We start from the raw sequence: 16,825 nt of genomic DNA, 5'->3' as shown, positions 1-16,825 counted from the left end.
AATTTTGGACCCTTTGGACCTTAATGTAGACCAATTTGAAAACGGGACCAAAAATTAAGAATCTACATACACAGTTAGATTTAGCATATCAAAGAACCCCAATTATTCAATTTTTGATGAAATCAAAAAAAGTTCAATTTTGGACCCTTTGGGCCCCTTATTCCTAAACTGTTGGGACCAAAACTCCCAAAATCAAACCCAACCTTCCTTTATGGTCATAAACCTTGTGTTTAAATTTCATAGATTTCTATTTACTTATACTTAAGTTATGGTGCGAAAACCAAGAAGAATGCTCATTTGGGCCCCTTTTTGGCCCCTAATTCCTAAACTGTTGGGACCTCAACTCCCAAAATCAATCCCAACCTTCCTTTTGTGGTCATAAACCTTGTGTTTAAATTTCACTGATTTCTATTTACTTATACTAAAGTTATTGTGCGAAAACCAAGAATAATGCTTATTTGGGCCCTTTTTTGGCCCCTAATTCCTAAACTGTTGGAACCAAAACTCCCAAAATCAATCCCAACCTTCCTTTTGTGGTCATAAACCTTGTGTCAAAATTTCATAGATTTCTATTCACTTTTACTAAAGTTAGAGTGCGAAAACTAAAAGTATTCGGACGACGACGACGCCAACGTGATAGCAATATACGACAAAAAATTTAAATTTTTGCGGTCGTATAAAAACAGTATTTGATTTTTATCCATAGCTTAGATAGTAAAAATGTTATCATAAAATGATATATGCCTCAGGGAACAGTTAGTATCTCAGGGACTGCTAATGTGCTTTCATCCTTGCAACCAAGTTTCATGGACATTGGTGAAAGCCTTTTTGAGTTATTGTCCAAAGTGTTAAAAATCCCCTTTTTTTTATGAATAAAGCCCCATTAATCCAAAACTTAAAATCTGAAATTTATAAAAAATGAAAGGGAGCTTACATCAATAGATATAAACAATTCACCAAAGTTTCATGGACATTGGTGAAAGCCTTTTTGAGTTATTGTCCAAAGTGTTAAAAATCCCCCTTTTTTTATGAATAAAGCCCCATTAATCCAAAACTTAAAATCTGAAATTTATAAAAATTGAAAGGGAGCTTACATCAATAGATATAAACAATTCACCAAAGTTTCATGGACATTGGTGAAAGCCTTTTTGAGTTATTGTCCGCAGTGTTGAAAATCCCCCCTTTTTTATGAATAAAGCCCCATAAATCCAAAACTTAAAATCTGAAATTAAAAAAAAAACGAAAGGGAGCTTACGTCAATAGATATAAACAATTCACTTAAGTTTCATGGAAATTGGTGAAAGTGTTTTTGAGTTATTGTCCGAAGTGTGGACGACGGACGGACAACGGTATACCATAATACGTCCCGTCTAAAAGACGGGCATATAAAAATTGTTAACCAAAAATGAATGTCAAATTTCACTGCATTCCAAGGCATACTGGAGGAGATATGGTGCTCTTTAAAATTTTGAAAGAACAGATTAACATACTCATGATTAGAGCAGATAAACATGCTTTCAGACACGAGATGCCAACCGTGCAAGGGCTGTATAGTCAGTCAAGGTTGTTAAAATTTTCCATTTGTTTATTCAGACAAGAAAAATGATATCCATAGAACAACAAAACTTTCATCCAATTGATGCTGTCAGAGCTTAAAATACATTATTGTTATCTCAATTCCAATGAAACTGACAGAAAACCATGTAAAATCATACATTTACCAGATGCAATGCATGGTGCAGCTGTATACGACCGCAGAGGTTGAACCCTGAACGTTTGGGCTAGTATCGACACAACATTCAAGCTGGATACACCTCTGACTTTGGATTGTGATTAAATAGTTGACACAGCATAGGTTTCTGACACAAAATGAATGTGGTCTAATGAACTTAAATGTTTTTTTTGCTTTTGAATATTAATCCTCTATCAAAAAAAAAAATTATTTGAAGAAATTTTCTTTTTATTTTCTGAAATCTGAAATGAGAAAAATTGACCCCACCCCCCACCCCCCCCAATTTTTTTTTCACCTCCCCCTTTCCCTTATTCCAAAAATGATCTCATTCAAATTTCTAATGGAGTTTGCACCATAACTACTCATTTAAATACATCATAAAATATTAAAATATAAAATGTCATACAGTCATGGTTAAAATTAATATTACTTAATAGTAACTTCTAAAAAAATAAATGGGGAATGTGTCAAAGGGACACAGATGATGCCCCCGCTATCATATAACGTTGTAAAGGGATATAACCAGGGGTCGAATTTAAGCTTTTTTGTGTACTAGCCAGCCGGACCAGTGGACTGAAAACTCTACTGGTCCGGCTCCAAATCTACTGGTCCTGCAAAAATGACATTAATTTGACAAACACTAATATAAATGACAGATGTTTAATTTTATTTTGATGCTTTCGTTTACATAAGTTAGACAGTAACAAAGGAATTTCCACATTTTGTATTGTTGTGAAGGACGCTCACCCGAGATATTAATTAACTTGATCAATTGTAATACCCCCCAGTACCATGTAATTGATTTCACAGGTAAATTGTTTTGTAAACAAACGGAGATTGCGATGCAATCAGTGATTTTTATCGACAAATTTCTACTGGTCCGCCGGACCACCAGCTGACAAAATCGACTGGTCCGACGCAAATTTTACTAGTCCCGGACAACCGGACTAGCGCTAATTTCGACCCCTGGACATAACTCAAGAATTGTAAAAGTGAAGCTGCCAAAAATTGAACTTAAACTGAGTTTAGAGGTAATAAGCCTGATATACATATTTCATTAAATTTAGTTGAGACAAACTTAAGTTAAGAGAACAGAAACTAAAACATTCTTCAATTTTTCCATTTGTAAAGGGGCATAACCTTAGAATGGTAATCAAAGTGCTTGTAATCACTGAATGGTAAAGACTGCTTTAATTTATCAGTTGGTAGTAAAGTGAATATTGCATTGTATATTGTATATGGCATTGATTTAAGTTGATTCAACTACTATTCTGGACAAAGAAAGATAACTCCAATTTTCAAAGAAGAGCTTCATCAGCAACATTTTATATTGGCAAATTTCCAATGAAGTTCATTAAACTAAAGTTTATTGGCAAATTTCCAATGGAATTTATAAATAATAAGAGTTTTTTGCAAATTTCCAATATACATAATTTAAAAGCAGTTTAGGTGAGATATTCAAATGAGTTTCAATTACCAACCTTACACTGCTTTTAAATTATGTTTTGTACTCAAGTAATTGTCCATTAACCTGGAAACCCTTTTCCCCCCTTTATTGCACCTTATTCCTTAATGGTTTGAGCCATAACTCCCAAATACAATTCTTACCATCCCTTTGTGGTATTCCAATATCCAAAATCTAAATACATGGTTAGATTCAGCATATCAAAGAACCCCAAGAATTCAGTTTTTGATGAAATCAAATAAAGTTCAATTTTGGACCCTTTAGACCTCACTGTGGACCAATTTGATAACCGGGCCCAAATATCATAAATCTAAATACATGGTTAGATTTAGCATATCAAAGAACACCAATAGTTCAATTTTTGATGAAATCAAACAAAGTTTAATTTTGGACCCTTTTGGACCCTAATTCCTAAGCTGTTGGAACCAAAACTCCCAAAATCAATCCCAACCTTCCTTTTGTGGTCATAAACCTTGTGTTAAAATTTAATAGATATCTATTTACTTATACTAGAGTTATTGTGCAAAAACCAAGAAAAATGCTTATTGGACCCTTTGTTTGGTCCCTAATTCTTAAACTGTTGGGACCAAAACTTCCAAAATCAATCCCAACCTTCCGTTTGTTGTCATTAACCTTGTGTTTGAATTTCATAGATTTCTTTTAACTTATACTAAAGTTATAGTGCGAAAACCAAATGTCTTCGGATGACGATGCCAACGTCATACCAATATACGACCACAAAAATTTGGCGGTCGTACAAAAATCTGTTATTCATCATCAGTGCTTATGTGTACATTTTCATTGCATCAATTGTGAATTGATGCCATGAAAATTAGTGAGGTTATTCAATCAAAATGAATGTTACAAATGATGTTGCATTAGAATGAACAATAACCATCTTTAATAGAAACAATCCATACCCATAATAAGAGGCCATTATTATATTTGCAATTGGTCATACCTTGATCTTTTTCTACTGGCTTATTATTCAAACTTTTACTGCCAACATAGTCCACTTGTATTTCCTTTCCATCAATTTTCTTATCCTTTATTAGACTGAAATTTTTCTCAGCTAACTTTTCACTGGCAAACTCAAGAAAACCATAACTAAAAGAAAAGAAAATTGTCAATTAGTTTTAAGATTTATCTACCAATTCACTGTTCAACTGTTTATCATTTGAATTAACAAATACATTAAAATGAGATATTGTTTTACCTTTAGAAAATAGGTTAGAAAAACCTGAATGTAATATATATAATATTAACTTCTTGTGAATTTCTATAAAGAATCTAAATATGACAATATTTTTTATTTTATTTTTTAGTGCTTGCCAATTTGAATGTCTATGGATAACAGAAATAACATTGTAATGTGACGTTTGACAGTATACGATCCAAGATACCATGTACCATTTTTTAATCACATGTTAATATAGCATCACTGCTTGACCATAAATAATAAGTGTTTAATATTCAGGCTCAAAGTGATGCTGATAATGTTGATTTGATTTGATTTTGTGTTTTAATGCAACTTTTAATCACAGCTTTTGGGCTATTTTGTAGTGACCAGTTTTCATTGGTGGAGGAATCTGGATTGCCCGGAGAAAACCATGACCTTTGATAGGAAAACTGACATTTCTGTTCAATTAAGATTGGAGTCTAGTGCAACCGCACAAGTAGGGTTCGACCTCAAAACATTAGTGTTATATGGCTAGTGATTACAGTAGTAACAACTTAGAACACCCAGACACCAAAGGTCCCATAATAGTGTCGATATCTATAGATACAATTTCAGTTAAACTTTAATTTAAGTAACTCTTTTAAAGAGCTGAAGTTTGGAATATATTACTATCAAGCCAGTTTAAAAGAGTTTTGAATCAAAAATCAATCTACACTTAGGCATGTCTTTCTACAAATAAAAATTAAGCTATTAAATTAGTGTTGCTGAACTAGCTCCTGTGCCTAAATAATAGTTAATAAGTTCTATTGTTTTACAGCATTTATCAAGAGTTGGGTAATCCTAAATGTGAACTCAATTTACACCTGATCACCAATTGTGAGGTAGAGCTAACAACCATTCTTAAAATATCCGTATATATCAATTGTTCACATTGGGATCATTATTTAATCAAATTCTGAAGCTGATGGTGTTTTAGTAGATTTTTTAAATTCTTTAATTTTGAACATATAGCAAGTCTACCTTTACAGTAACAATTTTTAACAACTCATAAATTTCTGGGGCACGCTATGTTTTAAAAAGAAATTATTTTTGGGATGCAATATATTTTAAAAAGAAATAAATTCTGGGGCACCTTATGTTCTAAATAGAAATCATAACTATAGCATAATTACAGAAATAAGATTGTAATGTGATGTTTGACAGTAAACGATTGAAGATACCATGTACCATTTATTAATCACATGTTAATATAGCATCACTGCTTGACCATAAATAATAAGTGTTTAATATTCAGGCTCAAAGTGATGCTGACAATGGTGATATCTATAGATACCATATCAGTTAAACCTTAATACACAAGGTATGACTAACACTATAAAAAAAATTAATCCGAGCCATCAAAGGTCAAGGTCATTATCTTGTGATCTGATCGTAGCGCTAGTAAGCAATGAAAGGTAAAGGTTGCAATGAAGAAAAACAAATCATCAATAGCTGGCTTACAATTTTGTCACCCAAACACTATAATTCAAGTAAATACGTATCAATGATGCTTGAATGAAAAAATCATGTATGACGTTGAAAAAAATTGAGGAACCAAATTCCAAAAAAAGTATACTTATTAACTTGTACAAAATATGGTTCTACATATACACATCATTTTGTAACTTGTATAATTACTTCAAAAAGCACTATGTTGTTTAAACTCATAAGAAAAGGGGTGAAGTTTGTGAACTACGACCACAAACATTCTTTAAATATCCTTATATCAATTTTAGTATAATAACAGTCCAAATTGGGATCATAGCTTTCTTGTTCTGAAGCTGATGGTGTTTGTAGATTTTTTCAATCCTTAAATTTTGAACAATTTGAAAGTCTTTGTTCAGTGATATTGTTGGCTTTTTTCAAAACTACCTCTACCCTTTTTTATCGGGAAAATATGCGTCATTTTCATCAAATTGGGAAATTTAAAATTAACCATGAATTTGACTGAAACTTCAATTTACAGAGCCATTTTCAAGAGTCAAACCCTGCTTCAAAAAAAGACCTCATTTTGTCAGTGATGATACATAAATAGACCCTCAAATCTGCAAATATAGTCATTTTAGGCCAAAAAAAAATTTTTAATGAGTGTTTTTCAGTTTGCACAATTTCTACTGAGACAGCACTGTTTGGGAAAAAATTGTCTTTTTGGGAATAATTCCAAGCCATTTTTTTTTCAAATTAGGATTCTTCTCCAGGGGAAAAAGCCTTTATTCTCCACTAATTTAAGGCAAACAATATCACTGTTGTTTATAGTTACATTTCATGGGAGCGATATTTTTTAAAACGTAATCATTTATGGGGTGCAATATGTTTAAAAAAAATCATTTATGGGGTGCAATATGTTTAAAAAAAATCATAACTATAGCATAATAACAGATTCAATATTGTAATGTGATGTTTGACAGTATACGATTGAAGATACCATGTACCATCTTTTAATCACATGTTAATATAGCATCACTGCTTGACCATAAATAATAAGTGTTTAATATTCAGGCTCAAAGTGATGCTGATCATAGTGATATGACTTATGTATAGAACAGAATATTACAAAATTCTACTATTGAGTGATACTGTAAATTAAGAAATTATTTAATGAATGGTTATTATTTATTTTGAATTTATTGAACCATAAAATTTTTTTTTGACTCTTCACATTGAATAATCTGCGAAGCGGATTATGTAAAATGTGAAGTGTCAAAAATTAATTTTATGGTTAAATAAATTCAAAATAAGTTATTGCCATTCATTATAAATAAATTTCTATCAAAAATAAGGATCAAAGAACTTTTTATATTATTTATATAAACAATAACAACGTACACAACGTCAGAGTGGGCGTGTCGCCATAATAATTGACAACATTGAAAATAAAAGTAATATTTTTAACCAATCAGAAGACAGTAAATATTCCAAATTTATTTATTCTTATATAATTGAGAATGGAAATGGGGAATGTGTCAAAGAGACACCAACCGGACCAAAGAGAGGAAAACAGCCGAGGGCCACCAATTGGTCTTAAATACAGCGAGAAATTCTGCTCCCTCGGTCGTGTTTCAGCTGGCTCCTAAACAAAATTATATGCATTTATTATTGTGCTTAGCAACATGATCAAGGACTGAACAAAAATGCCAGATTACTGCAATTTTAAAGGTGTTTATACTGATACTTGTTTGAGATGTCAATAAACAAGTTTTTCTTATTGTGATACTTACTCAGTTGAATTATCATCCACGTATAAAAACCTTGCTATCATTTCTAAATTTACAGTAAGGTCTATGAAAAGATAAATTTACCAAAACATTTGTCGATTAGCATGAAAACTCCGTCTAATTCTTATACTCTGGATATCTTTAGACAGTTTCTTTAAATCGTCTTCCTTTGGAAAAGACTTAAATTTTCCAACATACAGAGTTCTTTTGTCCATTTCCTCTGAAAAAAGAAAACAGAAAGTTAATCAACCAAAACACTAAGTGTTGCAGAATCTTATTGGTGGTTTCATTTTTGTTGCAATCATGTAAATCCTACACTAACAGATTGGTCAGTGACTTAAGTCTTTGGATTTTATTCACTATGCAGAATTAATTTAATGACACCTTACAAACTACTTTGACCAAAAATCTTAAATCGGAAACAAGACACACTTTACAACATGATTGCACCTATTTTAAGTTTTTTTCACCAATGTTCATTTATGATACAAACAACAGTTCCATTCTGTGTTTATTTTTTTTTTTAGATATATATCCTTATTTACAACTAAATGTTGAATCCATATTTGGTCATAGAAAAAGTGGTTTGAACCGACCTTCAAATAATTAATGGTTCTGTAACGAGGAGTACCTTAAATGTACACATACTTTAATTAACATCCCGAAAAATCCCAAAACAGATGTTTTGGTTTATTTCTTCAAATATCATGAACAATTTGACATTAGTTCATTCATTTTTTAAGAAATTGACACTTGTAACATATTTTATTTGCTCATTTTAAAAGATGACTGTTTGTGGACGCCCCATGGCAATGTTTCCCTAGAGTAAATTTTTTCCAGTAAATGCTTCATCTGTTGATATATCTATATACTGTGAACGTTTTAAATAATTAAATAACTACATTAAATGTATGTTTAATTATAATACGTTATTCTGATTGGCTAACTGCAATCTTTATTCCTTAATCAACTTCATTACACAATAAAATTTATCATTCATGAAGACACGAGGTCCCACAATAAAGTGCACAAGTTGAAGTAAGTTAATTAAAAACTTGATAAAAATCGTGATCATGATCCTAGCTAAAAAATGTAATTATAAGTATTGAATGCTTCTTTTGGTAACTTCATAGGGAATCTGTGAAATCAATATAATCACACAAAGAAATTAACCTACCCCGTCTTTCAGCATTCTGGTTGCTGTAAACTTCTGTCACTGAAAAGAATCAAAAATGAGAATATTTCAAGATATCACAAAATCATGTTTGAAGAAGATTTTTTTTATATAATGGATAAGTTTACTCAATAAAAGAATTTTTTTAACAAAAATCTTTCATCTTTTCAACATATTAATTCTGAAAACTGATCCAATTGATTTTAACAAACATCTTTAATTCCAAGGACAAACCTACATACATATTTATGAGAAAGCTCTCTTTCAAATGTAGTAGCTGCTATTTTTTTTTTTTTTTTTTTTTGTTGTTGTTGTATTTTTACTTTTTGGTAAGTGTGCTTACTTTATATCTGGGTCCAGTTCTTTGTTCTTGTTTTCAACTTTGTTAATTTATTTTAATTATTAAATGATACGAGCGACCTAATACGGATAAATCAGCATGTGCAATACTGATGAAGTTGTCCTATCGATATAAAACAAGTGTTTTAAATATGACAGGGCCATGGGTTAATACAGAACATTCACTTCAGGTTGCAATTTTTCTACGCCATACTTAAATTTGGATGTAATGTTATGCCAAAAAACATTTGTATTATATTTTTGTTTACCTTACATCATAAAATAAAAAGTTTAAATGATGTTCAGTGTTTTGTAATGTTATGAAGTCGTGAAACGGAAATATTTCAGTCCTATTCGAGTACAAAACTTTTGATTATTGACACTGGTCCATTTCCATTGATTAATCATCAGAAGACAGCTGACTATCCAAGAGTAAGAAGAATATTAAAATGGTGTGATTTATTCTTCCAAGCTATTTTATATTTGCTAGATAAAATGAACTGTAATAACATAACAGTAAATACTGGACCAGAAATTAGAAATTACATCGGACAATGTAGACAAAAAATTCATGGACATGAATGCAAAAAGAAAGATAGGAAATAAGGTATCTTCTTCACGATAAGTTTCTTAGTTATGTGAAGTTTACTCTAATTAAACGAATTAAAATCATTTAATATAAGTGTTAGAAACTGGCTGTGTCTGTATTGGCCCCGTTATAGAATCTTGATCAGCTGTATTGGTCCTTAATTTTTCAAGTCTTGGGTCCAATATAGCTTAATAATCTTTAAAAGACAGCTTAATCCATGTGCAACATGTACAATGAGCTGCAAAAGTTTCTTATCATCTACATACAATTTCATCTGGATAGATGCACACTTGATAAAGCCAGTTGGTCTAGCAAAATATTGCGTATAATTAGTATGGAATTGTAAATATTTTAAACATTCTAAAATTTACATAGTCAATACTGTGTTAAAATTCCTGTACAGCTTGTTATTTTCGTGGGTGTAAAATTTCGCGATTTTCAATGAATAAGTTATACGAGTTATTTTGGCGGATTCAACACTTTTATCAATACCTTTGCATGTGCACTTTTAAATTGGTGGAATTTATTTTGGCAATATTGTTCTATCTGCAAAAATAAGCGAAAATTTACACCCCTGGAAAATAACCCACTATTCAGTACATTGTTCAAGGCAATATAATTATCTATATATAAGTATATATATTTTGATTGAAAGCAAGTACTTGCTTTAATTTAAAAATTAAAAAAAAATCAAATAAGAGGTCAACAACTAATATGTAATTAAAGGTAACCTCAGTTGATGTGTTGTGAGAAGGCTCATTAAACATACCTTTACTAATTGTTATCTCAGTGTCTTTACTTGGTTCCTTTTTACTTGATTCTGTTTCAGATTTATTTTTGTTTCCACTTGATGCTGTTTCACTTTTAGAAATTGTCACTTTATTTTGTGATTGCACTTTTTTATTAGAGTTTTGTTTTTCAGTTTTTATATTTTTATCAGTGTCTATTTTTTGTTTCAACTTTGTCAATTTTGTATCTGTGCTCTTTTCAGATTTTACATTTGCCATGGCTTTTTCCAATAACAGTTTTTCTAGTTCAGCTTCATCAAAGCTGTCTTCATCGTCATCATCACTGTCTTCATCTTCTTCATCATCGTCTTCATCGAAATCCTCATCATCCTCGTCATCATCATCATCCTCTTCCCCATCCTTCATTTTATTTTGCAATTCTTGTTTGAACTTTTCCAGTAAAGATTTTTGAGTGCCATCACTTTCATCCTCATCTTCACTGTCATCATCTTCATCATCATCGTCCTCATCTATATCACTATCATCCTCATCATCATCATCAACTTCAAAATCATCCATTTCTTCATCATCATCATCATCATCATTATCTTCCTCCAACTCCTCTTCCTTTTTAGCTTTCCCAGCTGGTGTTTTCTTAGCTGGAGTTTGCGACTTGGGTGTTTTGCCACCTAAAATTTAAACATAGTTAAATTTTCATATGGGTGTTCAAATATTCACATGAGAATCTTTTTTTTTAAATTCAAAATACAGTTCACATTCTGGTAAAATACCTTTGTTAAAACTTATAACCTGAAAATGTACTGGTTTCAAACTATCACAGTTTGATGTTTAGTGAACTATGAAATTGAGGTCATAACCATAATTTGGCAACAAATTGAGAAAGTCCATATCATGATGAAAGTCTGTACCAAATTTAAAGTTGATGGGACTACAACTTCATCCTAAACTACCTTTACCAAAAAATTTAATCTGATACTGGACGGACCAATGTACAGAGACAGAATGACAGTCATATAAAGCACAGACCAAAAATTATGATGTTCCTGAATATAAGTTGAACATTATATATTTTGAAAGTATTTAAGATTAGTTTACCTTTTGGTGTTGTTGCTGACAATTTCTTATCTTGTTTTTGTGGAGTCTTTCCAGGTGTAGGTGAAGACTGTTCATTAAGTTGAACATCTTTAGGTGTTTTGCCAGCTATTGGTGTACCTTTTACTCCAACTTTTGGGGTTTTGGGTGTTTTACCGGCAGTAGGTGTACCCTTTACTTCAACCTGTTGAGTTTTAGGTGTTTTTCCTCCAGATGGGGTTTTCAATGCTGTGCTTGGCTGACCTTTAGGAGTTTTCCCAACCACTGGTGTTGCTTGGCCTTTAGGAGTTTTCCCAACCACTGGTGTTGCTTGGCCTTTAGGAGTTTTCCCAACCACTGGTGTTGCTTGGCCTTTTGGAGTTTTCCCAACCACTGGTGTTGCTTGGCCTTTTGGAGTTTTCCCAACAGCTGGTGTTGCTTGGCCTTTTGGAGTTTTCCCAACAACTGGTGTTGCTTGACCTTTAGGAGTTTTTCCAACAACTGGTGTTGCTTGGCCTTTTGGAGTTTTCCCAGCTGTAGCTATCCTATTTTCTTGTTGGCCTTTCGGTGTTTTAGCTGTGACAGGTGTTTCTTTTCCTTTCTTTCCTGTATCTGGTTTAACTTTTGGAGTTTTCGGTGCAGGTGTGTTGACTCTCTGTGGTTTTTTGTGTTTGAATTCAATTTCTAAAATACATAAATACAATTCTATAATGTATATTCCTCTAAACTGGGCAGCATAAATTATGTCTTCTGAGCCAAAAACATACAATTGTGTTCAAAGTTGCTCTAATATACATTAAGTACAGTGGTTTATAAAAAAACATAATTATAATTGGCATTGTTTAGTTTCATTTATTTCAAAGAAATTCTAAAATAGATATCTTTAAGTCATTTCTAGATGTTTTTTAAACTGAACATAAATAAATGTTATTTACACTTTAGGTATTTAGCTGAATTGGTCTCCAAATGACCTTAGATCTGTTGCAAATAACCTTATGATGTGAAGCAACAATCACATTTTAATAATGATGTCAATCTTTTTAAATTGTTATGTCAAATTAGACGAGAAGTTATGTGATTTCAAGTAATGGTGGACAAATTTGCATACAAGTTTAAATACATCTATTCCAGAAATGTGACTGACATTGAAGTCTGTTGCAGGGGTTCAAATTAACATTTAGTACTGGAAGGTCCAAGACCTTTGACTCTCCAAACTGAAAGGTCAACAATCTAAATTCCAGGTCCTACTTTTACTTAAAATATTTCATAGCTCAGTAAGAAACAAAATTAATGTGCTTTTGGTATAAGTTAGCTTATTTCAATGTCAGTTTTACGGTTGTTCATGATAAATGTAATTGTCTTGAATATCAAGAATTCCAAGTAATCTTTTTTTTTTGTATTGGGGAAGGTGTCACTGTGGGCATGTTGTTTCAACGATTGGTAATTAATTATTAATTATGCCATGATTATCTCATGGCTCACACTACTTCAGCTCGATTTTAAAAGTCCACTAGAGCAGGGCTTTCCATTGAAGCCGGTAGCCGGCGGAAATCCGCCGCTTACGGTGGCTTCAAGTGCCGGCTACTTCACTGACAAAAATATAAATTCAAAAAGAAAAAAATATCTTTTTCAAATGTTTACAGGCAGCCGAGAGACGTATTGTTGCAAAGTCGCGGTCACGATAAACAAGGATGAAAAGTCAGTGTTTACCTTGGGCTAAATATAGTTCACATGAATTCAGGTCACTGATTGGTTGTCTATTTAAAGTCAGAATGCATCGTTTCTTTTCAAAGATAACAAGAGAGACGTTCCGGTGGTCATTGAACGATAACAATAGAGACGTTCCGATAGTCATTAACTCGTTGGTTTTTTTTGGCTTTTGAAACGTGAAGACAATCAGATAGAATGACAATCTTATGTTATGGAATATTATTAGTCAAATTAAAGAAAGTGTAGTAGATCATATTGTTCAGAATCTGGAAAACAGTATCTTTTGAAGTTCATTTTTCAAAGCCCACGTGGTGTTCAGAGAATCAAGGTCAAAAAACGAAAGTAGAATACTGTCGACTCGACCTCAAATGAATAACATTTCCTAATGATTTATGTATCCTACTTATTGAACAGTTTACAAAAAAAAAAGAGAAAATCAGAGGATATATCAATTTTCTGTCAATGCTTGAGAAATAATTATGATTTAAATACGCGTAACTGTCTTAAGAGAGAAAAGGGGGGGTCATTTGTTTACAAATGCACGTAGTTATGCAAAATAAATCGATCAAGATTTCTAACAAACCGGATGATTATTTAAATAAAACTCCTTTAAAAGTAAATGAATTTTAAGCATAAGGTAATGAAAATAAAAAACTAACATAAAAAAAAAATGAAATTTCTTTAAGTTTTTTTTTTTCTTTCTTTAATTTCATATATAAATAATGGTCATTTGAAAGATGAAATTAGGTGCCAGGAGATTGCGAGAATGCAGGATTTTGCTCTATTTATGTCAGAGCTTCTGGGGGCCTTGAGCGGCCCCCAGACCCCCTGCCGTAAGACACCAAGCTTACAGCTTGGTGGGCGTCCGGCTTCGTTGAACGCATGTTACAGCCGCCTATAATTTTAATTGAGCCTTCTACTTCAATTTCAATGGAAAGCCCTGCTAGAGGTTGTGTTGCTTTGCTTACAATGTATCATATAACAAGTTGCACTATTTGTGAAAATAAAGTAAGTAACTTCGAGCTATTTACAGGCCCTTCAAAATTGAGAAAAATTTCCTCCTTGAAATTGCAGTAATATGTTTACACTTTAAAAACATTTACATGCATTATTAATATTTATTATTGATATATAGAAAATTACTGTCGCATTATAATGGATTTTGACATTAAAATTTGTCAAAAAGTAATTTTGAGTTTCTGTATAATTTTTTTTTCTTTTTCTTTTCCATATATTTCTTGGTTTTCAAGTCTAGTGTTTATATTTATCATCATAGATGTTTTTTGTCACCTGCCTGGATAATTTTTTTTTATGTATTTGAACGCCAAAACCTGGGATTACCCTTATCCACCTCCAGAATCGGATCTGGTATTGTAGTTGTCTTTATTTCCAGCATCCATTGTTTTTAAATGTTGTTTTTGTCAGTCACATACGATTTTACTCGATTTTACACATTACTTGTCAGCCATTTTCAGTATAAAGCTGGTGGTTGAACAAAATAAACATTGCTGTCTTGAATAATAAACAGGAAAATAAGTTTTGAGATTGTTTTTTTGGAAATTTTGGTAAAACGTTTTGCAAAGTTAACTTTTATTTTCTTTCAAGTCAATGTCCGTCAGGCGTAGCTTGTAACCATGACCAAAGTCCAATTGCAAAAGTGGAAGATCGCAGACCTCGGACCACCACTAATATGAACCCCTGCTTTTGTTTATATTTCTACAACTAAGTTATCACCTTTGTTGATGGATTGTTAGTCTTTGAGAGTATCTGCATGGTAGGTAGTTTATCATTGCAGTAAAGCTTAAATTTCAACCTTTTATTTAGGCCAAATAAAATAAAACATGTGTTTCCACTAACTCTAACTACCTTAACACTTTTTACGCCATTTTGGAACAAGTACTGTTAAAGTCAGACTGATTCCCTTGTAGTAACCAGCTAACAAATGTTTGTAAAATAAAATGATATTTCCCACCTACATATCCTACTTTTTTTTTTATTTCAGCACATTTGTGGAAACCCAAGTATTATTTTTTAAGGCTTATTTTAATTTTCAGTTTATAAACTGGTTATTTTGCACTATTTTGAAACTCCTTTCAACACAGATTGATAATTTGATATATCGGTTTTATTTACTGTTCAATCCTATCTGGTTTTGAAGAAAACAAAACTTTTCTACAATTTGGGGTTTCCAGGATACCATGAAGAAATTCATGGGTGGAACAAATATTTTAAGCATTGGAAAAGGTATCAACTGTTGATATAAAACTAAATCTTACCAGAGGATTATTTTCATAATACTTACTTTTGAATATCAAATTTTAATTTTTCTACAGGATACCCACATTGTGGTAGGAAATTCTAGTTCCCTGTCAAGTAAGAGCAACTAAAAGAAGTAAAATGAAGATAACAATCAGTGCCAATTGTGGGAAAAATTAACTGCTCAATATTTTCTGTACACAATAAAATCTTAGAAAACAGTTATTTCCCCAAAAAAATGCTTCGATAGTAAGTTCAATTTCATGTTTTTTTTTACTTGCTCTTATTTGGACAAAAACATCAAAATGTCTTACCACAGACTGCACAGAGAAGGTATTCTGTTCAGTGTTGCAGAATTATATACACCAGATACAAAAGTCAACAATATGAAAATAGTATATTAAAACTGCATTCTGGATTCTGTTTATATTTGCTCATATATTGTTTGTTTCCCAGAAACAAAGATAACATCTCCACATTAGAACTAACTTACCTTCATCTTCGTCACTTTCATGTTTTCCATTTTGAAACAAATCTACAGGTTTCACCAAATCCTAAAAAAAAATTTCAATGTTATCTATATAATATGCTCAAGAAAATCTTTGACATGTTTGAACTAGAGAATTAGTTAATTAGTATTCTGGAGTGTATTTAATTTTTTTGCACAAGACAGAATTGATAACCATCTTATTTTAATAAGTTATATTTCTTTATCGCACTGCTGGTAAAATATCCCAATCGGTTTAGCGCCGTCATGTGGTGACCCCCTATGGATCCGTAGGGGGTTAATAAATTTCATAGGGGCTCATGACGTCACATCTACTGTTAAAATATATATATCTGTTTAAGGTTACATGCTTAAAAAAAATAGGGTAGGTAGGTTGGTATTTTCATTTTATTTTATTTTTTCATTTTATTTTTTGAGACATGATTTTGAGTGTGTGGTTTCATCTTGTCATGGTCGAAGTTGACCATTGGCCGAGTTTACACGTAATTTTAATGATTGGATTATTTCCCTTTGATATTGATTGGAAAAAAATGGCGGCAAAATGTTTATTTCATCACATGAGTCGCGAATTCAATTCAAACTGCTATCAGAGTCATGATTATGAACATTGGGATATATCAGGTAACACTATCTTCACTTTTAACACGAGTTCAGTTTATTTTTCACTTTACGACGGAAAAAAATGGCTTTAGGTCAGTGCTCAAAATAGGGTTGGTCAGGTAACCGTAAACAGACATATTTTTTTTTGGCCTTATATTTGTCATTTACTTTTCAATGAGGGGATGGTTAATCTTACAA

The 16,825-nt window shown here is 31.9% G+C and overlaps 1 protein-coding gene across 1 annotated transcript in view; it reads right to left on the bottom strand.

Moving 5' to 3' along the window:
* Positions 1-16,825, bottom strand: part of LOC143046120 (uncharacterized) — a 34,487-nt gene that overhangs the window by 12,309 nt on the left and 5,353 nt on the right. Inside the window, exons 3-8 of the mRNA XM_076219121.1 lie at positions 16,013-16,073; positions 11,578-12,237; positions 10,503-11,150; positions 8,809-8,847; positions 7,716-7,851; positions 4,159-4,304 (exon numbers count right to left, since the gene is read on the bottom strand). Coding sequence (XP_076075236.1) covers positions 4,159-4,304; positions 7,716-7,851; positions 8,809-8,847; positions 10,503-11,150; positions 11,578-12,237; positions 16,013-16,073 — 1,690 coding nt within the window. The remainder of the gene's footprint in view (positions 1-4,158; positions 4,305-7,715; positions 7,852-8,808; positions 8,848-10,502; positions 11,151-11,577; positions 12,238-16,012; positions 16,074-16,825) is intronic.

Source organism: Mytilus galloprovincialis, chromosome 9 (assembly GCF_965363235.1).
Source record: "Mytilus galloprovincialis chromosome 9, xbMytGall1.hap1.1, whole genome shotgun sequence".
NCBI classification, from domain to species: Eukaryota; Metazoa; Mollusca; class Bivalvia; order Mytilida; family Mytilidae; genus Mytilus; species Mytilus galloprovincialis.
Note: the sequence above shows the minus strand (reverse complement) of the source record. Positions and strands in the feature narration are given on the sequence as shown.